At 29.1% G+C, this 25,028-nt stretch overlaps 4 protein-coding genes across 4 annotated transcripts in view; 1 reads left to right on the top strand and 3 right to left on the bottom strand.

Moving 5' to 3' along the window:
• The first annotated feature begins 266 nt into the window (after window positions 1-266).
• ND-B18 (NADH dehydrogenase (ubiquinone) B18 subunit) lies at window positions 267-3,877 on the top strand. The gene is made up of 3 exons (XM_963073.5): window positions 267-488; window positions 537-705; window positions 3,727-3,877. The coding sequence occupies exons 1-3, from the start codon at window positions 356-358 to the stop codon at window positions 3,815-3,817; spliced, it is 393 nt and encodes a 130-aa protein (XP_968166.2). The 5' UTR covers window positions 267-355; the 3' UTR covers window positions 3,818-3,877.
• On the bottom strand, window positions 3,865-20,933 carry Plap (Phospholipase A2 activator protein). Its single transcript, XM_963145.5, has 8 exons — window positions 20,722-20,933; window positions 20,481-20,674; window positions 16,463-16,844; window positions 14,305-14,607; window positions 14,179-14,257; window positions 11,968-12,370; window positions 7,105-7,667; window positions 3,865-4,226 (listed from the first exon to the last, which is right to left on the bottom strand). Exons 1-8 carry the CDS (start codon window positions 20,853-20,855, stop codon window positions 3,906-3,908), a joined length of 2,379 nt encoding a protein of 792 aa, XP_968238.2. The 5' UTR covers window positions 20,856-20,933; the 3' UTR covers window positions 3,865-3,905.
• Window positions 20,934-23,734: 2,801 nt separating this feature from the next.
• On the bottom strand, window positions 23,735-24,626 carry LOC656710 (acylphosphatase-2). Its single transcript, XM_015983112.2, has 4 exons — window positions 24,494-24,626; window positions 24,290-24,429; window positions 24,116-24,242; window positions 23,735-23,989 (listed from the first exon to the last, which is right to left on the bottom strand). The coding sequence occupies exons 2-4, from the start codon at window positions 24,342-24,344 to the stop codon at window positions 23,875-23,877; spliced, it is 297 nt and encodes a 98-aa protein (XP_015838598.1). The 5' UTR covers window positions 24,345-24,429; window positions 24,494-24,626; the 3' UTR covers window positions 23,735-23,874.
• LOC107397428 (uncharacterized protein) overlaps window positions 24,490-25,028 on the bottom strand; it is a 35,682-nt gene continuing 35,143 nt past the window's right edge. Inside the window, exon 4 of the mRNA XM_064354741.1 lies at window positions 24,490-24,764. Within this exon, the coding sequence (XP_064210811.1) occupies window positions 24,497-24,764 (268 nt within the window). The 3' untranslated portion in view covers window positions 24,490-24,496. The remainder of the gene's footprint in view (window positions 24,765-25,028) is intronic.

Here is a 25,028-nt window from a genome sequence, read left to right as displayed (position 1 = left end):
CCCATTTTTTCATGTACTCACAGTTGTGCTAAGTTTTTCGGTTATTTAGTTTAATTAAAGTTTTTGGCTGAGTAAAAATATTATTCCACCCAGTCGCCATTACAGGTTCCTTTAACCGTTGGATTTTTTGATGAAAAATGGATGGAACGAGGTTCTAGTACAGTCAGTTGTTTACGTGTCACAAAAAGTAAAATACCTCGGGTTTTTCCAAAACAGCAAATTTAATTAATTAATTATTTTTGGATTGAGTCGTGGACGGTATTGCAGATCTCCATGTTACCAACCCCAAAAATATTACATAACCTCATTTATCTGTCATTTCGTCGAATGTTTTGGTGAGATTTGCGGGTGAAACATGGGGGCCGCATTTGGTTATTTTCCCGAAAGTGGGTTCAATCTCTACTTTCATCCAGAAGTGACCCCTGGACCGAATGAAAAACCGACTTTTGACCCACTTCTTGGTTTTGAAAATGGACGTAAAGAGCGAGGTATTTATGTAATAATTGTGTTTGTTATGATTTAATCTATATTTGTAGTCATGATCGCTACTGAGGAAGAGATGAGGTCGGCAAAAATACCACTTGAACATCGGGATTATTGCGCTCATCATCTCTTGAAGTACCTCAGTTGTCGAAAAGACAACTGGCCTTGGGCGGTCAACTGCGAGCATGAAAAACACGTCTACTCACACTGCAAATACGAGGAGTGAGTATCGCAGTTTTGGTTTTGGTAAAAATTGTTTTAATGAAATACGTTAAATTTTATCAATTTTTGGGTTAAAAAATAAGCAAAAGCGCTTGAGAATAGAAGAGTAGCACTGAAATAAGTTGATTTTTAACAATGATGCGCCTAAAATCTGTTAAAATTGCTTGGGAATAGCACAAATTTATCACGACTTTTAGATGAAAAATGAAAAAATCTTTCAGAAATAGTTCCGAAGCACTTGTTTAGTTTGAATGTAAATTAATTTTCAGTTATTTCTCTTCGCAAAACTGAGTACAGTCGCTTTATTTTTTTGGCGATAATTCAACGATTTTTGCTTAGCTTTCCTTGAAATTTGTTGACTTTCAAAAAATTTTTTCATTTAAAGTAAAATAGCTAAATAATTATAATGGTCCAAATCGTCTAATTTTGACCGAAGTCAATTATTTTTTTGTACTTCTTCCTCTAACCAAGCTAAATATCAAGTGAAAATAGCTCAAATTGAGTTATTTTGACCAAAATAAGTTTATTTTTGGTTGAGCAACAGCATTTGAAAAAACTTAAAACTCTAGGAAATAGCTTTAAAATCACGTTATTTTGGCCGAATTTTACATTTATTTTGTTCAAATTTATTGCCTTAAAATAAAGAGTAGCTTTATTTTGGCGGAAACCCGAGGATTTTTTGCCATTTCCTTAAACAATTTTTCTGTTAAAAATGAGCTTAATCGCTTTGAAAAGTGTAATTTAACCACCATATTTTGACGATTTTCTTTCCTGAAATTGTTGATCTTCAATATTTCAACGGCACTTGAAAAAACTTAAAGCTTTTGGAAATAGCTTTAAAATCACGTTATTTCGACTGACTTTTACATTTATTTGTTTAAGTTTATTGCTTTAAAATAAATAAAAAAAGCGAAATTGTGATTTTTTACTTTTTTCCCCACTTAAAAACTACTCAAATGGCTTGCAATGTCTCAAATCATCGTATTTTCGGCTTTATTTGGCTGGAATAATTTGTTTTACATCAATTTTCGAGCGATTCTCATTAAGAAATAACAAAATAAGCTGATAATTTAAATTCAGAACTTATTTGGGCAATTTTATGGATCAGTGTTTTAAAGTAAGCGATTTTTTTCGATTTAAAGCGAGTTTTAAACATTTTAGCGATTTCTTTCATTAATTCAACAAATTTAATAAATTTTTAAAAAAATATTGCACGAAACAATCCGTAAAGCCTAGCTTTAAAACAATTACTTTTTTATAACTTAATAAAATACGACCAATTCTGTTTTAAAAAGGAACCTAATCAACCAAAATAATCTCAAAAGTGTAAATTTGGAACGTTTTTTATATAAAATTTACTAAAATTACTTGAAATTAGCCAGTTTTTATTAAATTTTTTTTTTTCATATCTGGCCTTGATTCCGTAAAAGTACAGTAAAAACTGGAATTATACCATGAGATCGAACATGTATGTACTCAATTATAGCGAGCTTTGAAAGGGAAGTTTAACTTTCATATTGCGTAAATAAACAGCTAAAGTTTCGCAGGCACAGCTTGCTCTAATTCAGAACAATTTCGATCCCAAAGTATATATTAATAAATTGAACCAGTAGTCCTATCTCCGGAGATAGATCAGAGTTATTAAATGTTTTAAAAATATTAAATAGTTGTGTAAAAAGTTATTTTTTCACATAATTTTATTAGCTGTTATAAATTTTTCACGTACTTCAAGGAAATAATAGCTAAAGTAATTATAGTTTCAATGAGAGATCTAGTCATTAATAACTATTTTACAATTTTATCAATCTTATTTAAGAAAATAATTTGGTAAAATGCGACGTTGGTCCTGTTACAGTTGAACTCAATCAAGCCCCACAAATGATACCAACATAATATCTGAAGTTTTTTAATATTATTATTTTAGTAATTTTGCTGCCTTACGGGGGTAAATATTGGTTAATTTTCTAATTTAATTTATTGAAAAAATAGTAACTTATTTAATGAACTGATTTGCTAATGAATTAATACAGACTGTTTATAAAAGACTGTTGGATCACAGGTGGTTCAGAAATTGGAATTTGCTGCATTTAATTATTTTATTTCTATAAAATTTCTGGAAAGTACCAATCCTTATACAGGGTGTCCCACCGAAAAGGGCACCCCCCTCATAACTTGTTTATTTATTAATGAATTTAAACAAAATTTAAATTACACCTTTTAGAACCAAAGGTCCACATTTTAGCGCTACAAGTTTTTTTTTGAACGTATTATTTATAAAATAATTAATTTTTTTTAAAGAAAAAAAATTGGAAAATTGTTTAACTGCATATTATTAAAAGAAGCAAGTTTACATTAACGTATTAGCAAACTTCGTTTTACCAGAAGTAATGCAGATTCTAATGCTATTCTAGTAATGCAAGAATTAAGTTTTTAAACGTCAAGATCGCAAAATAGCATTTTTCTATAGCAGATGTTAAACTATTTCTTTATCAACTCGTTTAAGTAGATAAAAATTGTATCTACTCAAAAGAGATAGTTTGTTAACATTTTATCTACCCTTGTGGTTAAAATGACATTTAATATTACTACTTAATAGCACTTTAACTGCAAGGGTAGATAAAATGTTAAAAAGAAATATTATTCAATTACATTTACAGATTCCAACATTTATAATTTGAAAGGTTAACAAGATTTTTTTCTCTTAAACTCGAAGTCCTGTTGTAAAAATAAATGTGTATATACGATAATAAATATGTACCTTCGACACTCAAACTTTTCACTCGTTAATCAGAAATATTTTTAGTCTTGTGTACTAAAATGACTATAGTTATTATTGACATTAATAAACTGTCATGTCTACGGAAAAATAAATTGCGGTTTCAGAAAAAATGTTGTATACACCTCACGACTAGTTACTTTTTTATTACGCTTCGTATTATAAAAAATTAAACTTTAGTGCTATTCTGAAGCAAGACTCGTTAAAAATCAATATTTCTGTAACCAATTAATTTTTTTTTTCAGTTACGTGATCCGTATGAAGGAGTACGAGCGCGAACGCCGCTTGCGTGTCCGTGAGTACAATAAAAAACAGCATGAAATAGCAGCTGCGTAAGCTCTATATTTCAACTGGTAGGTCGTTTGTAAATAAATTCAATAAAATTAGAAAAACAAACACGTTGGAATTTATTAAATAAAAACCATTAAAAACTTAAATTAAGAATCTCCTGTACTTGACTGGCACAATTCCGTCTCTTCTCCTCCAAATCACCTTGTCCTGATAACACATGCGATTCTAAGGCACTGATGAATCCAACGTTGCTCTTAACTTTGGCTTTGACTTCAGCACTTTGAGGTGAGGAAAGAAGTGTCCCTAAAGCAACGTAACTGCGAAATTGCGACTCAGGGTCGCTCAGTTTCGTTAAAATGTCTGGAATCACGTCGGCTAGGACTGAAATTCCTAAATCGTCTCGTTTCTTCAGACTTGCAACGCAAAGATTTAGGAGAAGAGTGGATAAAGCGATCTAAAATTAAACAATTAATGCATAATTCAATATTTAACATCACAGCCTCCTTCAGGGCTAGCTGGTCAATTTTTAAAAATAAAAAAATATACAAAAAAAATGCTGTAACAGATTTTGAAGTTATTATTTCTCGTAATGTCACGTTTTTTTGTCACAAATATGTAAAATTTCACTATGCCTATTTCCAGAGGGTTTAGTAATTTTGTTTAGCTAAACATGTAACTACTTCGCTAAAATTCGTTAAAAAAATTGATATTTTAACAAGTGCGATCAAAAATGTTGTTATTTTTGGTGCTGAACAGGTTTTTGAGGTAAAAACTATATGTTTTCATAAAAAAATTACAATGAAATTGATGTTTTATTTTGTGTTTCACTTCTTTTAATTTGTTTTTGAACGAATTTTTTTCAAAAATAAGCCGAAATACATAAGATTTGGTCGAAAGTGCAAGCAATTTTTACATACTACAAGCACTTGTGCACATTTTATTTCACTCTAATCGAGTTTTTTTTTGAAAGTTTTCACTAAGACCGAAAAAACACCAAATTAAATGGAAATGTTGCCGTTTTTGAGCGTTTTAGTACGTTTTACAGCCAGAAGCGCAATTATTTCATAAAATATTGTTAAAAACGAGATAAAACATCACAAATTTGGACTAAAATTGGTATTATTTTTGACTTAAAGCACATGTTTGAAGTGTTAACAACATATCAATGTAGTCATTTTTATTATTTTTCGAAAAACTTTTCTCTAGAGTTTTTCTAAATGGCTGAAAAAATCACGAAATAAGATCGAAATAATTGCTCGTATATTTATGTTTCGATTAGGTCAGTCATTTCGCTACTTTTCGTATCTTTCTAATGTTTAATACGTTATTAGGGTAAGATATTTCGAAAAAATTGGCTGTAAAATCACTAAGACTTACTTACTTTTTCTTCTTCACTGGACTTTTTCAATAACATTTAAAAAAATAAGCTCAAAAAAACCACGGACTTTGATCAAAAAAGACGTTATTTTCAATTACATTTTCAGATTTTCTATGTAAAACAGACTGAAAAAACACCAAATTATGTCAAATGTTTTATAAATAATATTTTGTGAAAAACTCTTTTGTATTCGTTGACTTCACATGATTTAGCTTGTCCTTTAGTAAATCTTTTCAGAAACAAGCCGAAAAAACACAAATTTTACAAGCTTAAAAGCAAATTTTTGAAATAAATTGTTTGTATCACTTCATTAACTTATTGCATTCCTACGATAAAAAAAAACATAGGTTTTTTACATTCTACAATCCCTTAAGCACACTTTTGAATTAAATTCTCAAATTTTCTTAATTTCGCTAGAGTAGCCACCAACTTAGGTCAAAAAGTTAAATTATAATTTTAAATTTTCCTGACAAAAACATGCTTTTTTTAGCTTGTTTCGATTGTTTTAGTTTACTTTTGAATCAGACTCATTATTTTGCAAGATATTCTAAATCAAAAATCGATTTGGAATTAAATGTTTAAACGAATAATGAGTCGAAAAATAAGGTTTGTTGAAAACCGTATTATTCAATTTTTAGCGTTTCCCTGATATTTAGCTAAAACAGACCGCAAAATTAACAAATTAAGTCGTAATTGACATTATTTATTGCAAAAATGCATAAAATTAAAAAAGAATAATATTTTTTATCTTTTTCGAGTATTGGAAACTCGCTTTTAGCTAAAAGCAATTTTATTTTCGAAAAATATCGTTAAATCAAGCTGAAAAATCAAGAAATTAGATAGATCAAAGTCGACATCATTTTTAGCTAATCACTCGATTCAGTTCTTTTTAATCTAGAATCATTTAGTTAGCAAAATCCTACCAAAAAGACCCTTAAAACTCACAAAAATAATCGCTTCTGAGCGAGTTTTGTTTCAAAAATAGATCGAAATACCACGTTTTTGAAGGAAAAATTCTGTATTTGCAAGATTTCGTGTAAACGAACCGAAAATCAAGAACATAAATAATTTCCTGAAAGTGTTTGCCAGAAAAAAAGTTTCGTTGCAATCAAGTCAAAAATTTGCTAAATTAAGCCAAAAATCTTAACTTTTTTCGAAAAACTAAAAATGCACTAAACTATAGCAAAAAAATGATAATTTTGCCTTCGAGTGTTGAGTGTTAAATTAAACACAATTTTTTTCGGAAAATCTCATTAAAACTGGTCGGAAATCAACAAATTAGATCGAAAACGAATCTAAAAAATCATTTATTTAGCAAATAATCTTGTCAAAATACCCTTAAAACTCACAAAAATAATTCGAAATTATTGTTTTGTTTGTATCACTCGTTTCAGAGCGAATTTTTTTCAATAAATAGACGAAAAAACACAAATTTAATAGAAAATTGTATTATGTTTACCTTTTTCAGGATTTTTAAGACGTTTTTGAAGGAAAACTGTATTTTGCGAGATTTCGCATAAACGAATGAAAAATCAAGAAAAGAAATACTTTTAGGACGTTTTTTAGGCAGAAATATAATTATTTTGTAATTGCAAATTGTAATTTTCCCTAAATTAAGCAAAAACTAAAAAAAAATAGGAAAATATCGCTAAAAAATTGACCGAAATTGATATTATTTTTGTTTCGCTAAAACAGACCGAAAATCAGAAAATTAAACCGGAGATAACATTATTTTTATCTTTTTCAGTAGGTTTTACGACCAGAAATGGTATAAAATAGTTCAAAATTTTCGTAAAAACAAGTTTGGTGTTATTCTCACCCTTTGGAGTAAAATCAATTTTTTCGCAAGATTTAGCTAAAATCGAGCCAAAAAACATATTATTCGTGTTTTGAAACTGTAATTCATTTAAAAAAAGCTAGGTGGCGCCCTTAAGGAGACTGTACTTTACCATACCTGTCCGTTTTTATTCAAAGGTCCCAAAGCTGTGATATTTTCCACAACATCAAATCGGTGTTCAAAAACCAAGTCTTCGCCAAATTCGTGCATCAATAAATTGCTCAAAGTACGCAATGCAACAATTACGTTATTAATTATATTACAATTCTCATTGATGAAACTGAGCAATTTTCGTAAAAGACTTCCACTATTGGCAGTGGCAATAATTTCGTTGTTTTTCTTGAACCTTACGGCCATTCTTATGACATCAACGACCGGAAAAACGATTTCATCAGGCCATTCCAACAGTTTGAATAAGGTGTCGAAAGCGTTGGGATCATCCGGTGGTCCATTACATAATTTCACCAATTCGACTAAGTAATGTTCGTTTACTGGAGGACTTTGACTATCGCCGGTTTTTTCGTTGAATTCTTTTAATTTGACTAAAATTACGTTGGAATCGCCCATTTCGAAGGTGCGGTAGGTGTTAATAGGGAAGAATTTGCTAACTTGGCTTGAAATAGTGGATGAGCTAACGGTTTGTTTTGCTTGGGTTGCCGATGTTGAATAGCTGCTGCCACCTAAAAACACAAAAATGAATTTATTAGATAATAAAGGTGGAGATTTTTCAAATATAGAATTTTAAGTATCTTAAAAAACTCTAGTCTATTTGTTTCAAATCTGTAAGACATTTTTGCAAACTATGATTTTATTTGAATTTGTATTGAAATATAATGCCATTGAATTTGTTCAGTTTTTAAAAACAAAGTCTTGCAAACTTTAGCTCTGTCAGAATAAAGTGATTTAAGACTTTCTAAAACGATTTGTTTCGTTTTTAAACACAAAATCGTCCAAAATCAAATGTTTTTAAAACTAAAGGGGTGCCTAAACCGTTGCTAGTTTTTCTCCTGCGAGTTTTTCAGTTTTTAAGCAAGAAGTTGTCCAAACCAAACGATTTCAAAGAAACTGGTGTTAAAATCGTCGTTTTCAGACTTACGAGGACAATTCCCATTGCTTTTCTTTTACATACAAATGTTTGTGACTTAAAGGTAAATTTTATTAGGTTAAATAAATTTGTGTTAAAAAAACTGACTACCTGAGCTTTGCAATTTCTACCAAAAGAAATTCTAAAATTTATGACAGTGCAATAAAGGAACTTAACATTCCTTCTAATTTTGCTTTTAACAAAGTTTTGCGAAATAGTTGCATTTATAAATGTAAAACTTACCAATCGCTCCAAAAAAGTAAAAATTTTGATTTTTAGCCTGTTTTACTGAAATACCAAACAAAAACCTGAGAATTTATATACAGGCTCGTTAAGAAGTATGATAGTATAGACACTTTTCATCAAAACTTATTGAAATTTGGTGTATGCTTAAGAGTATAATAAATTCCAGTGTTTCAGATGTTTATTAAATTTTTATCTCCATTTGTTCTTCGGATACAAGACTAACTTGATTTTTTTATTGCAACAAGGGTTAAATTTAATATTTTTGAGAAGAGCATTTTTTCTGAGTTTTTTGATATAATACATGCATACCTTGATTTAATCGAAACTTAAAAAAAAAGATTGAAAATTTTGAACAATGTAAAATTTTGTTAGCCTTGGAAATGTCTTTATACAGGGTGCTCAAAAACTGGCGCACCAACTCAGTGGTACGTTATTGAGAAGCAAGTGCAGATCACGGGAAAAATTTTGAAAAATTCCTAAAGCCATATTTTAAAAAATCTGGAGCTACAAACTTATTTTGTTAACTTCTTCAGTTTTCATTATTTTTTAATGTTTTTATGTTTCACACTAAGTAATCGTTCCCTAACACAACGATGAATAACTATTTTATAATTTCTCATCAGACTCTCATCAGCAGTTTTTTGAATTAAAAAAAAAAAAATCTCATCAAAAAAATCACAGTTTGTAGATGTGCCAACGCTGGGAATTATTTCCTAGGAAACCGTTTCAAAAATAATTTATTTTTATTCCGAAGTAAAATTAACTAGAGCCCTCTGGTGATGACTTTTGAACTATGTCGAAAACAGTAACGAAATTTTGGTAATTCCACATTTAATTGACATTTAATGAATTGATTAACAATTTTGCGTGTATAGTGTTAATTGCTTACATCAGAGAGAATCACTTTAAAAGTACGTGCTGGTAAATACTAGCGTTCACTTTGGTTCTGTGGTTTTTCGTGGCATAAAGTATTTATTGTTGGAGTTTGAAAGTGGATAAAAAGTGAAAAAGATTTAAATTTTCATTACAAAGTGTTATCAAACAGTTGTCTAATTAAAGACTATAAGTAATGGATCACAGCGAACATAAAGTTGGGCTCAAGAAACCAATAAATTAGTGAAGTTTGTGAATTTTAGGTTAGAATTTTTCCACTGATAAAAAATGAAATACTCCGATAAATCAACAAAACTACAATTAAGATTAACAACTGCTAATACACTTAAACGTAAATTATGCCAAAAGGTAGGCTTTTCAATGTCTTTGTAATAATTTTCCAATAAAGAAAGTGAACCAAACAGTCACTCGTTATTCGTGTTTTCCTCGTCATCTCTAATTTGTCAACATTCGTTTCTTCCATCAAAGATACAATAGTCATTCCGCATAGGCAATGCAATAATTGTGAAGGCTCAAAATTCGTACAACGCTCAAAATATCCGAATAAACATTTTCCCACCATTTATGGTTACTGTTTTCGACCTAGCTCAGTGGCGCCCCCAACGGTAACTTTACTTCCGAATTGTTGATCAAATTCTATTGCGATCACGACTGTTAGACAACGTTGCCACATATCATTTATTTAAAAATCGTTATTTATCAATAACTTTAATACAAAGAATTTTTTTACTATTTTTACCTTTATACATACATATATATGTAAGCAAGTCTCTACCACACTCCAATGAGTTGGTGCGCCGGTTTTTTCCCCGGTATATTAAATTTACGAGAATAGTTTTTCGGATTTTTCACAAAATTTGCTCAAAACGAACTAAACTGAGTGAAACAAGCAAAATCCAATCAATTTTAATAATAAATATCTATTTAAAATAAATGAAGCTGTGGCTCAAAAACGAACTAAATTGAGCTAAACAAACCAAAACAACATCAATTTTCATCCAATTCGGTAATTTTTCAGTTGGCTTCGTGTCTTCATTGGTCGTAATTTTTATTTTAAAGACGTGCTTAAACACTTAAGTAGCATTTTTGGTCTAATGTAATTTTCAGCTTGTTTTGAACAATTTTAACCAGATAAACTTTTACTAAACAACTCAAAATTAAAGGTCTAAAATTCTGCTTGTTTATTTATATCAATAAACTCCTTTCTTAACACACAAATTTTAAAATTTGATTAATTTGGAAGCTTTGGAATTTCTGCCAAAAAATCTAAAAGTTGATTTATGAGATGGAGCAATAATAGAAATTAGCAACATTGCTTCTTGTTCGTCATTGCTGAAAAAGAAAATTTTTTTGTATTTGTTTCGATATACATTTAGGAAGTTTTTTAAAGAAACTCAAGTAGAAGAAATTGCTACTTTCAGTGGAAAAGGTATTGTATGCACTAAATTACAAGTATTTTGTAAACAAAAAGGACCTTAAAATTAAAGTATGAAAGCGTTTTTATAAGACTTTAGATTGTTTTCCATCCAGAAATTCCATGAATTCAAACCATTTTGCTTCTGGTTCCGGTCTAAAATGCGTTATATTTAGAAATTATTGTAATAGATTTTACTGATAAAAACACGAAGATAACAATTTCGCTAAAAATGTAGAAAATCGTCAAACAAATACAAGTGCGATTTTGCGTTTTCGACCAATTTCTGAGGAATTTTTTCTGAGCCAAATCGAGTAAAATAGGCAAAGAAACGTGAATTTTCATTAAAAAATTCAAAAAATATTACCACTAATAACAAATTTTTAGCAAAATTTCCAACTGTATAACATGATGGTGAACCTTTGAAAAGGATAAAAATGATCAAAACTTTCAAACTAATTTGGTGAAAATACTGAGACTTTGATCAAATACCTAGGTAAAGATAAAAACCAAATTTTGTAATTCTTCAGATAATTTTGGACGAAACTTTGTTAAAAAATGAATTAAACTGAATGACACAAACAAAATAACACCAGTCCCTTATTTTTGTGATTTTCAGCCATATTATAACAAGATTTTATAAAATACATGAATCACAGTTTCAAAAACGAACTAAAAAATCAAAAAAACAAAAACTTTGATCGAATTCGATGATTTTTCTGTCAGTTTTAGCAAGTCTTTTCGAAAAGAAAAACTTAAAAACATCCTTATGAAATAATTTCTTATTTCTGGCATTAAAAAGACAATCTAATGTAATTTTAGACTCATTGTACTAATTTTACAGCCTCTTTTAAAAAAAAATTTAATAAAATGTAAGCATTTTGTTAATAAATGTGTTATTTTTAATTTAGAAACATGTATTTACCAAAAAATAGACACAATATCGTAGAATCAGTTCTTAAATGAGTTATTTGCGTTTGTTTTGATAAATTCAGGGCATTTTTCGACGAGAATTTCACTAAATTACAAGTATTTTGTCTAAAAAGGTAGACAATAGCAAAATACGTACGATGTGTTATTTGTTTAGAATTTAGAAAAACAGCAGGTGCTTTTTCTCTTAGATTTAGAACGTTTTAGTAAATGCAAACGATTTTTAAGATAATTATTACCATCATTTGTAAACAAAAAGTTTTATTTTGAATTGCATTTTTAAGTTTAGATTAGACGAATTTTCCAGTCTTGCTGAAAAACATGACAAATATCACAAACTTAAAATATATTCTTTGATAAAGCTGAAAAATCCAACGAACATTTATCGTTAAAAAAATCCGTTCACACTTACCTGTGAAAGGATCAAAATTCCTTCCTGCAAAATCCTGACTGTTATTTCCAGTACTTGGTGTATATCTTGAACCACCCGTAAACGGATCGACATACTCCGTACTAGGTGGAACGTATTTTTCCTGAGTATTTTTCAAAATAAAATCAACAACTTGTTCCAAATACGAAGCCGGCAAAAAATTCTTCGCTAAAAAATTATGCGCAGCTTGATACGGATCATCTCCTTTATTATACGGCAATTTCAACGGAGGTTTTCCATCTTCCACATCAACGGAAAACACAAAATCGTACGCTTTTCCTTCGTACATTGTTTTGTCTTGATTGGTTTTGTCCGTACTTCCGAGGACATCGCCAACTTTTTCCCAATGACTCTTGTCCCCATCTTCTACCCATGTGTATGCCACCTATTTTATCGCAAGATTGTAATTTACTTTGCAACTCAAATTATTATTATTATGATTAATAAATAAACTTCATTTTTAACAATGATTTAGAACCAGCGCCATTTTAGCTAAAATAACTATTACAACAATTATAATAACAATTACAAAAACAAGTCACACGTTAAAAGAAAGAATAAAAAAAAACAAAATCGAAAAACAAGGAACTTCGAAAGCGTTAACAAATAAAAAAGAAATCTTAGACAAAAATAAAAACAAAGTCTCTGAAAGTGAAAGTAGGAAGTAGAGGATATACAGGTAGAAAAAGTGTTTAGAGAAAAAGAAGCTAAAACAATAAGAAAGCAATTTTGGATAAGAAAAAAGTGTTGAATACAAAAAAGGAAAATTTAAGTAAATTACAAACGGAAGGAAAAATAAGAGGAGAATAATATAAGAGAAAACCAAAATTAAAAAATGAAAAAGGAGTTCAGAAATTCTAAAGAGCTAATAGGTGTTTTACCAAAAAGGAGAGAAAGAAAAGAGTACAAAGGAAATTTTAAAGAAGAAAAAATTTGCTTAAAAAAATAGGGAAATGAAATGAATAAATAACAAAAGAAAGTATATTCTTGTAAGTAATTTGTTCAAAATTCAATTTTGGATAAGAAAAAAGTGTTGAAAACAAAAAAGGAAAATTGAAGTAAATTACAAACGGAAAGAAAAATAAGAGGAGAATAATATAAGAGAAAACCAAAATTAAAATAAAAAAAGAAGGAGTTCTGAAATTCTAAAGCGCTAATAGGTGTTTTACCATAAAGGAGAGAAAGAAAACAGTACAAAGGAAATTTTATAGAAGGAAAAATTTGCTTTAAAAAAAATAGGGAAATGAAATGAATAAATAACAAAAGAAAGTATATTCTTGTAGGTAATCTGTTCAAAATATAAAACAAAAAAGAAAATGAATTCGAGTAAAGGTATAAAAGACAACTGAATTTATTGCTTTAAAAAAGGAAAAAGTTGAAGCTGAAATTGTGACAGAAATAAAAACAAAGTTTCTAAAAGTGAAAGTAGGAAGTAGAGGAAAAGAGAAAATAATACAAAAGAAATTTTGGAGAAGAAAAAAGATGCTTTGAAAAAATGGAAATCAAATGATCAAATAACAAAAGAAAGTAGCTTCTTGCGTTGGTATTTGACCTTTAAATCTTTAAATTTGTTCAAAATATAAAACAAAACAAAAATTAATTCGGCCTCTATTCCTTCCAACTGAATATATTACTTTAAAAAATAAAAATTAAAAAAAGATAAAATTGTGACGGTAGAAAAATGTTTAAAGGAAAGAAAACAATAAAAAAGGAAGTTTTGGAGAGGAATAGGAAAATACAAGCGAATTACTAAAAAAAAGAACACCTTGTTGCGCTTGTAATTAGTTTTATCTTTAAAAATATTTAAATACAAAAAAGAAAAATGAACCAACTGGTTTTACTAATAATTTAGTTAAAAGAACAATATATGTATTTATTGAGAAAAAAACAGCTAAAACTGAAAACATAAACAAAGGTAGAAAAAGAGACAACTGCGTCAACAGATAATTGAAGAAAAAGAAACTAAACCAAAATAAAAGGAAAAATAAGAGGAGAATGCTCTAAAAAGGAAACCAAAAAATAGAGAAAGAAGAAACTTTAAACCATCAGCACATGTTTTAACAAAAAAAATAATGGAAAAATGAATATTAATTTTGACCATAACAGTTGTAAAAAAATTCTGAAAAAATTAACACCAAAATGATGTTTTTGAAATACAATGAAAATATGGAAAAACATGAAAAAAAAACTTACCACTCCTGTGCCTTCTCTGATCATTTTCATTTGCCCAGCCTTCCTTCCGGGATCGTATAACGCTTCCTTACCTGGCAAACTAAATTTAGTGTTACTTTTTGTAACGATCAATTTATTTATACACACTCTGAGATTTTATAACCGCCGATTTCTTGAGTGCTTTGTCGCGTCAAAGCTTCCACTTCTTCATTGAATTTGTTCAAAGTGGCTTCATCGGCATATCTGCTTTCATTTTGAGTGAAAACACGAACAACTCCATCGCTAGAACCTGTCACAATGTCGCCATTTGATAAACAGGCGACTGACCAAACGGATTGTGCCGGTAATTGAATCGTTTCAATATTTTCTCCGTTCTGCCAAAATCGAACAGTTCGGTCTTCATCCGATGTCACGAAACAATTCTCTCCGGCTGATTTGCAACGCGCAATACTAGAAAAATTATAATTTTTTATTTAATTAAACTAATTTAAAAAAATTGAAATTAAGTTGGAAAAAGTGAATGTAATAACAACTAAGGTTAAAAATCACTAAATTATGCCGAAAATAGCATTACTGTTTTTTTGGGGCGTTTTCAACTATAAAAACCGTATTACTTCACTAAATTTCGTTAATAATGAAGAAAAAATATGTTAAATTGTTTTTTTTTCCGCACATAAAAATTACGAGCGTTTCTCACTCAAAAGCAGATAAATTTCGTCAAAATAAAAAAGAAAAAAAAATTGATGCGTCCAAGGTGGTGCCACCTTTGCCTTTTTCAAGAGTTTAATTACATTCACCTAGAAACACGATTATTTCATGAAAGTATCTTAAAAACAAACCGATAAATCTGAAAACTAGTTCGAAAATAGTGTCTTTTTTGAACCAAAAGCCAATTTTTTCGAGAGATTTCGCTAAACTCTATTGAAAACTTTATTAAAGCTAAGTTTTTCAGTGAGCTCAGTCGTTAATTTAGTTCGAAAATGTAATTTTTGCCTTCTTCGATGCACTTTTTTGACCATAAAAGTTTTTGCTAAACAGAGTCGAAAAATCAGTAGGATGAAGAGAAAATGACATTGTATTTCTCCCTTTCGAGCGTTTTACGGTCAGAAATACAATTAGTATTTTACGAAAAATCAGGTTAAAAATGGTATAATTTGTGCCTTTATTCAAATTTATTTCATGTCTAAGCGCATTTTAGAACATAGTTTTTGCACTAGACTAGATCGAAAAACCGCCAAATTGGTCGAAGTTGACATTTTTTTTCTTTTTCCACAGTCTTAGCACATATATCTATATGTCGTAGGCTAGTTATAAAATTAGGCGTATTATAAAAAGCCTAGTCATATTGTAAACGAATAGGCAAATTGTAAATGAATGAATAAATGTAGGTTTTTTATAATGCGAATGAAAATTTTAGGCGTATTATAAACCTTCTTGGAACAGTTCAAATAATGTTGAAAGTGAAAGTTTCTCAAAATTAACCAAAAAATCACCAAATTTAGTTTGGAAATGTACTTTTTTAAACACAATGCTCAGTTTTCGCTAAACCAAGCCAAAAAAAACACGTGATGTTTTAGTTTTTGTTTTTTTTGCTTATGGTAGTCATTTTAAGCGAAAAACTAAATTTTTTCGAAAGATGGCGCTAACTTTACTGAAAAATCTTTAAATGAAGAATAAAATGATACAAAATCCATTAGAATTGCGTCGAAAACGATGTTTTTCATGTTCTTTTCAGACATTTAAATAAAAACTAGAAAATTTGTTTTTTTTTCACTTTCACATTTTGAGACTCAGCTCTTTGTAAGATTTCGCAAAACCAAGCCAAAAATGACAAAACAGGAACGACACTAAGTTAATTTAGCCTTCTTCAAGGCTTTATGTTACGTTTTAGAGTTAGATATGTAATTATTTCGCGAAATATCGATTAATTACAGAACTTTTACCTTTTTCGAAAATTTAAAAAAGGAAACTGAACTGAAAAATCACTAAACCTGAAACGGCTTAATTTGTTTTTCAGACATTGGCGCAGTTTTTTAGCAAAATTTATACAAAAATTGTCTTTTAAAACTATTTTCACGAAAATATGGTATACGAACCAAAGAATTTACTAAAATAAGTCGGAAATTACGGTATCGTTTTTTCGAGCGTCCTTTAGTACTAATTTTCGACCAAAAATTTAAATTTTTTGAACGCCAAAACAAGTTTCTTCTGAAAACTTATCTTCAATATGACCAACTTAATTTCGAAGCCACAGCGGTAGCTATACTTGTTTTCAATTTTACCTAAATGAGAAACAAATACAAACCTGTAAATATAATTGGTGTGTCCATAAAGCACTCCTTGACTTTCTCCAGCATATGACCAAACCCTGATGGTGGCATCGTTCGCGACCGAAACGAACTGATGCAATTCGGATAAATCCACCAAACCTCTGACACAATCCGTGTGACCAGTGAGCGAATTCAACCTTGCACCTTCACTACTCCAAATTCCAATGGTTTTATCAGCTGAAGCGGTTACAATTCGTGAATCGGCTAATTGAATGATTGACCAAATTGCAGCCAAATGGCCTGAGAAAGTCACCGTTGACGTGGAATTACCCAATGTCCATAATTTGGCCGAACAATCCCACGATCCGCTCAAAAATGCATTGTTATTCGAAGTCGAATACTTCGAAAAACAACTCACTGAAATTATTCAAAAATTATTAAAAAAATGTGAAAAAAGCTATTTTTATACTACACAAACAAAATTAATTTAAACATTTGATAGTTATAAAAAAACTATTTCATTATCAAGGACGATTAATAACCGATATTGAATGAGCGATTAATGAACCCATTAACACACGAGTTGATTAAATTTTTTTATTTCGGTGACAAAATTACAAATTAGTACCAAATTCAAACACAATTTTATCATTTTCTTAATTCCAAAATTATAAAGTGTAATGTGTGAGATGTAATTTTTGCAATTTTTTTAAGTGCCGGCATTGTTTTCTGTAAATAGTATCCAAAAACGGGTCGCCAGGAGCCTCAAAAATTTTACCTCAATGAACCGTCTAGGGTGCAATGCTGACGTGAAAGAGGTAAGTGGTGTAAATTATAATTTTAGACAAAACCCTTCACAAGTACAGGGTGAGTCAATAGTGGGTTATTTCAAATTTTTTTTAAATATGCAACCAATAATACCGCTTGTAGCTGGCCAAATAGATAATCGTTAAAAAATTTCAAAATTAATTCACAATTACACATTTCTGTTCTGAGTATAGTGTCAAGTTTGTCTTGACAGTTTTGCTAAAATTTAATGGTAGACTATTATTATTAAATAAATAAAAACCATAATGTTGATTCAATTGATGTTTTTAAAAATTAAACGAAGTATCCAAGTGGTTAAGTGCAATTAGTATTTTTGGTTGCATCTTAGGATGTCAGAAATAACCTACTATTGTGTCATCCCTGTAAATGAATGTTTTAACAAACTTGTTGATATAAACAACTCATTGCAGTCAGTTAACAACCATTCAAATAATAAAAATTATAAATAAAAACGAACACTTAAATCGATCCAACTTTTTTACAGATTAATTTATTAATGCTTTATATAGTTCCGTATTTACAATTATAAACTTATAGATTTCTTAACACAGAAATTCCAATATATTTTTAAACAGAAAAAAGTTTACAACTTAGAAATATTTCTTATAAACAATTTAAACAAATGCTTACAGATTGTGTTCGGAAACTTCGCCATTATTGGGTAATAAAATGTGCTATGTTTTTGTGTTTTTTGATAATAGTTTGCATCAGAATGTTATTTTTGCTTCTATTACTTAATTTAGTGCACCTTTACCGAGGAACTTACTAAACTGTAAAGATTTTGAAAAATCAGGATAGAAGGGAGAAATTGGGTTTGAAACGTACCATTTTCTATGACTTTTGGAACATTAATTTTTTATTAAACAATGTATTAAATCAGAAACAATTTGACAAAAATTCCATAAGCAAGTATGTAATGCATAAACTACTCTTATTTTGATAAAATTTAAGTTCTTTTCGACAAGAAATTTACTAAATTGTACGGTAATTTATTATTTTTTTACAAAAATAAAACAAAAGATCGCTGACTAGATTTAAGATTAGTTATAATTTCTAGTTTAGATACGTCGTAGGCTAATAATATAATCATAATACGCCTAATTTTACTATTAGCCTACGACAAACATAACTAATTAGACCATCGCGTCTCAGTGCAAAACTATTTCACATAAACACACTTCAATATCGTTAAATTAATTCAAAAATGTGTTACTTTGAATAATAATGTCATTTTCCAGAAAAAAAACACAAGTTTAAAGATTTTGTCAAAATTAACTACAAAATTGTTAAATTGTCCGTGAAATGTATTATTTTTGTAAAAGTAAGAACGTTTTTCATTGAGAAACACATTAAACTAGAAATTGTAGGTATTTTGATGAATTTTGAGTTTTATTTAAGTTAACTATATTTAAAACTTTTTATCAAAATAAAGTAAAAAATATGTAAATAAATAAAATGGGAATTTAGAAACACGTTTCCCAGTAAGAAACACACTAAATTAAAATTAGTTTGCAAAAACAGACTGAAAACTGCGAAATTAATTTATCTTGAGTATTAAAAAAAGTCTAATGAGAGTGCAAAAAATTGAATTTTATAAAAACTGACATCTAATTCAGCATGAATTTAAAAGAAAGCTCTGTTTTATTTTGTTGCTAACAGTTAACAATGCGAATGGACCAATGAAATTAGTTAAATCTGATCACGTGATCAGTTAGTTAATCATGCATTTAATTGCGGATTAAATTAATAACGCTTCTACTATAAACCGGTCCTAAGTGCACGAAATTAAAAAAAAAGGATAAGTCTACTAAAAGTGTATTTTTACTTTATCTCAAAAACTAATAATCGCGCAGAATCCAGCCTTTAGTATTAAATACTACTTACTTGCATTATTCTCTATGCGTATGAATTTTTTCAGATTTTTCTAGTATTCCTTATAATCAACAATTAATTAATTGCTGCAAAAAATGTTATTTCTTGTGTCATCTGATAACAAGCAATACTTAAATGTCGATTTGTGATCAAAATCCGTAAAAAAATGTAGTTAGCCCCAAATTAATCGCACGGATCATTATTTTGTTTTATTGTAATTTGTTTTACTTCTACATTTTTTTAATGGTTGGTAGCGTTTTTAACCAAAAAACGCACTAATGTCGCAATATTTCAAATACCGACATAGAGAACCGTTAAAATAAAATTGGAACATGCTACTTTCCGTGAATTTAACAAAATCAGTAAAAAACTTGTAAATCAGAATTATTGTCATAAAAAAATAGCTAAATTTGGTTTAAAATGTGTTGTTTTATTTGCTTTTTTGATAGATTTACAGTTTCCCAGTAAAAACTCATTAAATTCCAACGATTTTTCACAAGAATTACTAATTACTTTTTTTAACAATAAAAAATGTATGTGGTCTAAAATATAAATCTCGAAGAAAGCCATCGAAAAAACCAAGCAGTCAGTGTAAATTTTTGGACATTTCAATTATTTTATTTTAAGGAAAAAATGCAAATCCTAAAAAAAGCCTACCCTTGCTTTTTCCAAAAATACTCAACTTTGAAATTACGTTTGCAACACAATGGTCGACACAATGACATTACTAAATTATTTGTGTGATTTTGTTGTCAGATATTGGCAGCATTGACTATCAAATTGAAAAATCACAATTTTATTCGGAAGTAAAATTAGCGTTCAGTAATTTACATTTTTTTTTGAGCCTACATGTGTTCGCTATCCACTATGATCCAATACTTATAGTCTTTGACTACGCAATTATTTTAAAAACACTTTGTAATCAAAAACAAAATCTTTTTCACTTTTTATCCACTTTCAAATTACAACAAAAAACACTTTATTATCACGAAAAATCGCACAACCGAAGGCAACGCTAGTATTTACCATCACATACTTTTACATTGACTTTCTCTAATGTAAGAAATTAACTGTATACAAGCAAAATTGCTAAATAATTCATTAAGTGAAGTATTATTAACGAAAATTTCGTTACTGTTTTCGGCAAGTACGATATGTTGTCACAAGAGGGCGTCTAGTTAATTTTATCCCCGAATAGACGTGATTGACTTTTACATTATTCAATGTCACCAACTTAATTTCCAAACTAGAAGCTACTTTACTCAGAAACTTAATTGATACGTGGTATTAAAACACCAGTTTTTAAGCGACTATTCTATCATCTTTAATTATTTTTAATGTGTTGTAAATTACCTGCATTTGTGTGTTCCTTCAACGTAAACGTAGCAAAAGGCTCTGAGGGTTTGTAGACATAAATCGTGTTGTCATTGCCCCCTGTTATAACCAAACCGTCTGGATATTCACTAGTCGGTTCCAAGTACAAAACGGCAATAACAAAGTTCTTCTGGTCTCGAAAAGTCTGAATAGGTGTATATCCAGTGTCGATCCTTAAACCAACCCTTCAGGAAAACGAAAAATTTGTATCAAAACTCACCTGTTGGGCGTCCAAAACTTGGCAGTTTTATCACGAGATCCGCTAATTATAGAATTATTGTTTGTCACGACTACACTTCTTACATCTAACGAATGTCCAAAAAGTGAAGCACTTAACTTGAATTTTTTGGACATTTTTGACGATATTTTCACTGCTATGACGAGCAAGTTTGGTTACGTTAGCCGGCGAATGACAGCAATGAAAAAATAGCAATGCGACCGAAATATCAAGGTTGAAAATTACAGCGGACCAGTAGAATGCTGACATGCTCCATTATTAAAATTATTATATGTAGTTCGCAATGAATCAAGATGTATTTCAACATTAGAAAAAATACGCAATTTTTTTTTCATTTATTTTCAAATAAATGCACTTCCCCTGAGGCTATAAAGATTTAATTAATTGAAAACGGCTGGAAATTAGTGTAAATGCAACAATCAACAGAAAAATACATACAAAGAAATTTCATGTGTTCCGAAGATTTAAATCAATTTTTGAATTATTTGTAATAAACAACAATGATTGTTTTTTTGTTTTTATACAACATGTTTTTAAATGATTCTCATCTAAAGATCAGTCTGTAGTATTTATACTACACTATACATAAAAAAAACTCAAATTTATAGGTATATGCGGCCTATAATATATGTGAACAAAAAAATGATTCGAATGAAATTCACGTTTTGGCTTTTTTTAAAATAAATAAGTTGTAGTTTAATTGGTGACGTTACAGTGTAGGTTTGGTTTAATTTAACGTGGAGTAGTTAATTAATTAATTTTTGATTAATGTATTTTTTTTAATTTAAGTAGTAAAAATAAATCTTCTCATGTGAAGCGATAATTTTGGCGGTAAGTGTAATAATAAAAAAATTATATCTTTTAACAAAGCAACAGTCCTCCGCATTTGATTCTCATTATAATTTTTAGTCTCACTCATAGTCAAAATGTTACCTATTAACTATTGTTAGAAAACTTTATTAAAATTAGTTAAATAAAATCACAAAGATCAAATCAAGATTTATTCACTTTGGTAATTAACACGTGTGGACGTTTTCACTGCCTAATTCTGTTTGCCTTGGGGGCTCTTTATGTCCCTCGTCCTCCAGGATACCGCGTCTTTACCCCCATGGTACTTCATGACCTGGGGAGTCTTTCCCTGCGTCTTTTTGGCCTAGACACCATAAGTACCATTAAGTACCATATCGCTAGGGCGATTTCTAACACTATTTTCACTTTATGAAAAATAAAAAAAAAATAAAATAAAAATCAGTTGACATTAAGAAAGTCGTAGCCATCGTCGTAGCATTTATTACGCACCCTAATTTTTACTTTATGTAAAAGTTTACGCTACAAAAAAATACTTACTTCAAGTAAGAGCAAATCCTTTTTTTAATCAAACCACCCATTATTTGTGTATTTTTCCTTTACAAATTTTTATCTTTCTGATTAACAGAAGAAAAAATAAAAAAGAAGAAAATAAATAACTACTAAAAAAATTCGAACACATGAAGAAAAATATAAAGTGTTTAAAACAAACGCTGACTTTCTGTGTGAATAGTGATTTTGTGATACATAAAAAATATCCTTTTAGTAGATTCACCATGTACCTATATTTTTTACAGTTCTTGGACATCATTTTAATGTTTTTTTATAGTTTGTCCTCAGTTCAGACTTGTTTCTATTGGCTTTTTTTGTCTTTATTTTCTTGAAAAATAAATTGAATAAATTAAATAAAAAATTCAAATGCGTTAAGAAAAATTTAAAGTGTTTAAAGCAAACGCTGACATTCTGTGTGAATAGTGGTTTTGAGATACAGGAAAATTATACTTTTAACAGACTCACCTTGTAGTTGTAACTATACTTTTTACAGTTCTTAGGTATCCTTTAAATATTTTTTTAGCTTTTCCTTAGTTCAGACTTGTAGAGACTTTTTAAATTTGTTTCTGTTAACTTTTTTCGTGTTATTGATTTTGTTTTTTTGAATTTTTAAACTTTTTATGAATTTTGGCAGTAAACTTGTGTTTTTAGTTTGTATTATTGCCTCTGGACTTCTGCACAATATTATTTGAGTAGTTTTATTTTATAAATTTTTATCTTTCTGATAAACAACAAAAAAATAAAAAAGGAAGAAAATAAAGTAAAAAATATACAAAATCCTTTCTGTTCTAGTAAGGAGTGGCTGTTTTTCACTTATTTTTTGTCTTGAAGTTCGATATTAAGTATTTCCGTTCTAATTATTTAAAAAAAAATAATAAAATATAAATAAATATAAAATATAATAAATATATTTAATAAACATGTTTATAATAATAAACAAGCAAGAGTACTTATTAGCTGTTTCAAAACCATGTAAACGCCAACGTCAAAATTTCTTTCAAAATTAGTTGTTATAAATTATTATACTTCAAAAAATTAATAACTAATGTATTATAACTTATAGTTTCAATGAGAGACCATTAATAACTATTTTACATTTTTATCAACCTTATTTAAAAAATAATTTGGTAAAATGCGACGTTGGCGTTTAGGTACATAGCTTTGAAACAGCTAATAATTTTTTTAACGTTTTTACTTTATTTTATCCCAAAAACTCTTAGAATTTGTCCTTGTTTTGTGCTTTTGTTCCTTACTTTTGTAAGATGATTTCTTTGATGACGTTTGATATTTTTTTTCAAAATAAGGAAAAAACTGAAACTGCTAATATCTTTTATTAAAATTACCACAAATAAATTTGGTAATGTGGCCATCACTGCCACTAAAAGTATCGGGCGACTATTAATGATTGTGAAATGTTGTAGTCAGGTTGGTAACAATTTAACATTAAATTAATTAATTAATTAAATAAACTTTAAAAGAACTAAATTATCAGAAAAATTATTTTTAATTTTTCTTTAGACATTCGTTCATTCCAAACTCGTTAGGTAAGTAACTATTTCGCAATATTTGATATTCTCATGACACTCACTTCGTTCGTGTCATTACGTGAAGCCCCTCCAATAAAATAACATTCCACTATTCTTAGTAATCGTTTATGTGAACTCAAATTTTCTTACAAAATTGGAATTAAAGTACTAAACGTAATACTAAAACAGTAAAGTAAAATACAAATAAATACACATCATGAATGTAACATTTTGGTAATGATTAACGGTTTTAAAACCTTATTGTGAACCCCTTGAAATCAGGTTTAGCCAAAGTTTGCCAGTTACTCAAATCGCAATGTTCAACCTTACTACCCGGAGATCCTGTATTCGACAGCCAAATAATCCTGAAAATTAAAAATAATAAAAAAACCTTGATGGCTTATTTATAAACTGTCAATCGAAGATAAATTTACGCAGTACATGAGTTTGGCAAACGACCAATGAATTATAATAATGAAATCAATTCTTACATATGTTCCACACTTCCCCTTGGTCCTTGAAGTTTCCCTTGAATGGTCCCTTTCTTCGTGTTTTTCACCCAACCACTGATACCAAGCTGTTCGCACATTTCTTTGCAATATTTAGTAAAATAAACGCCTACAAACGAATAATCAACTTTTTCCCAATTAATTGTGAATTTGAACCTTGCACTTTGCCGTAAACTTCGAATTCGACCGAAACGAAAGGATCAGGATTCATTTTTTTTCAAAGGGTTAAAAGCGCAACAAGCAAGTCTCTTCACTGACAGACAGTGTTTGAGATAGTGTCCAATTATAAATCTGTTCTATTTAAAACAACAAACATCATCGAAGACGCTAATAGGGGTTATGTAATCAGGGAATAATTACCAACTACACGATTAATTTTATTTCATGTTTTAAAATATTTCCAACGTTATCTTCGACAATCATAACATAATTTTCAGTCACTAGCTGGTCGTTGGGAATTTGGAAGGAATATTTCAGGATACGTCCCTCAAACACCCAATTGAATAAAACCATTCCGTTGCCTTCATTTCGTAATTCGATTACTCGAAGACCTTTAGTCGAGCTTAGAATTTTGTGGACTGGGTCAAATTTTAATAAGCCTTTTCCGTCGTTTGGGTGATTATTTAGCCATCTTAAATTTGAAGTGATATATGAAGAAATTAAAAATTACACTGGTCTGCAACAAATAACTTATTATTATGCGTGATTATTACAATTTTAATGCTTCTGAAAGAAAAAAAAACATTTAGGTCTTTGTACAAAAAACCTAGAAGAAATCGAAAGAATAATTGTAAGAAGAATTAAGGGTGATATTTAGTAATATATGAAAAAGAATCATATTATAGAACTATTCAATAAGAATCTAGAAAAAAGGTTTAGACTAGATTCTAAAAAA

This window comes from Tribolium castaneum, chromosome 2 (assembly GCF_031307605.1).
Source record: "Tribolium castaneum strain GA2 chromosome 2, icTriCast1.1, whole genome shotgun sequence".
NCBI lineage: Eukaryota > Metazoa > Arthropoda > Insecta > Coleoptera > Tenebrionidae > Tribolium > Tribolium castaneum.
Note: the sequence above shows the minus strand (reverse complement) of the source record. Positions and strands in the feature narration are given on the sequence as shown.

What these genes read in the sequence shown, in the direction of transcription:
- ND-B18 (XM_963073.5), top strand. Translation starts at nt 356, where the DNA reads ATGGGGGCCGCATTTGGTTATTTTCCCGAAAGTGGGTTCAATCTCTAC. An exon ending in AAATGGACGTAAAGAGCGAG is followed by an intron (nt 489 to 536) that starts GTATTTATGTAA and finishes CTATATTTGTAG; the next exon opens with TCATGATCGCTACTGAGGAA. An exon ending in TCACACTGCAAATACGAGGA is followed by an intron (nt 706 to 3,726) that starts GTGAGTATCGCA and finishes TTTTTTTTTCAG; the next exon opens with TTACGTGATCCGTATGAAGG.
- LOC656710 (XM_015983112.2), bottom strand. Translation starts at nt 24,344, where the DNA reads ATGAATCCTGATCCTTTCGTTTCGGTCGAATTCGAAGTTTACGGCAAA. An exon ending in AGTTTACGGCAAAGTGCAAG is followed by an intron (nt 24,243 to 24,289) that starts GTTCAAATTCAC and finishes ATTCGTTTGTAG; the next exon opens with GCGTTTATTTTACTAAATAT. An exon ending in AGGGGAAGTGTGGAACATAT is followed by an intron (nt 23,990 to 24,115) that starts GTAAGAATTGAT and finishes TTTAATTTTCAG; the next exon opens with GATTATTTGGCTGTCGAATA.
- Plap (XM_963145.5), bottom strand. Translation starts at nt 20,855, where the DNA reads ATGTCCAAAAAATTCAAGTTAAGTGCTTCACTTTTTGGACATTCGTTA. An exon ending in AAGTTTTGGACGCCCAACAG is followed by an intron (nt 20,675 to 20,721) that starts GTGAGTTTTGAT and finishes GGTTGGTTTAAG; the next exon opens with GATCGACACTGGATATACAC. An exon ending in GGCGGTTATAAAATCTCAGA is followed by an intron (nt 14,258 to 14,304) that starts GTGTGTATAAAT and finishes CACTAAATTTAG; the next exon opens with TTTGCCAGGTAAGGAAGCGT.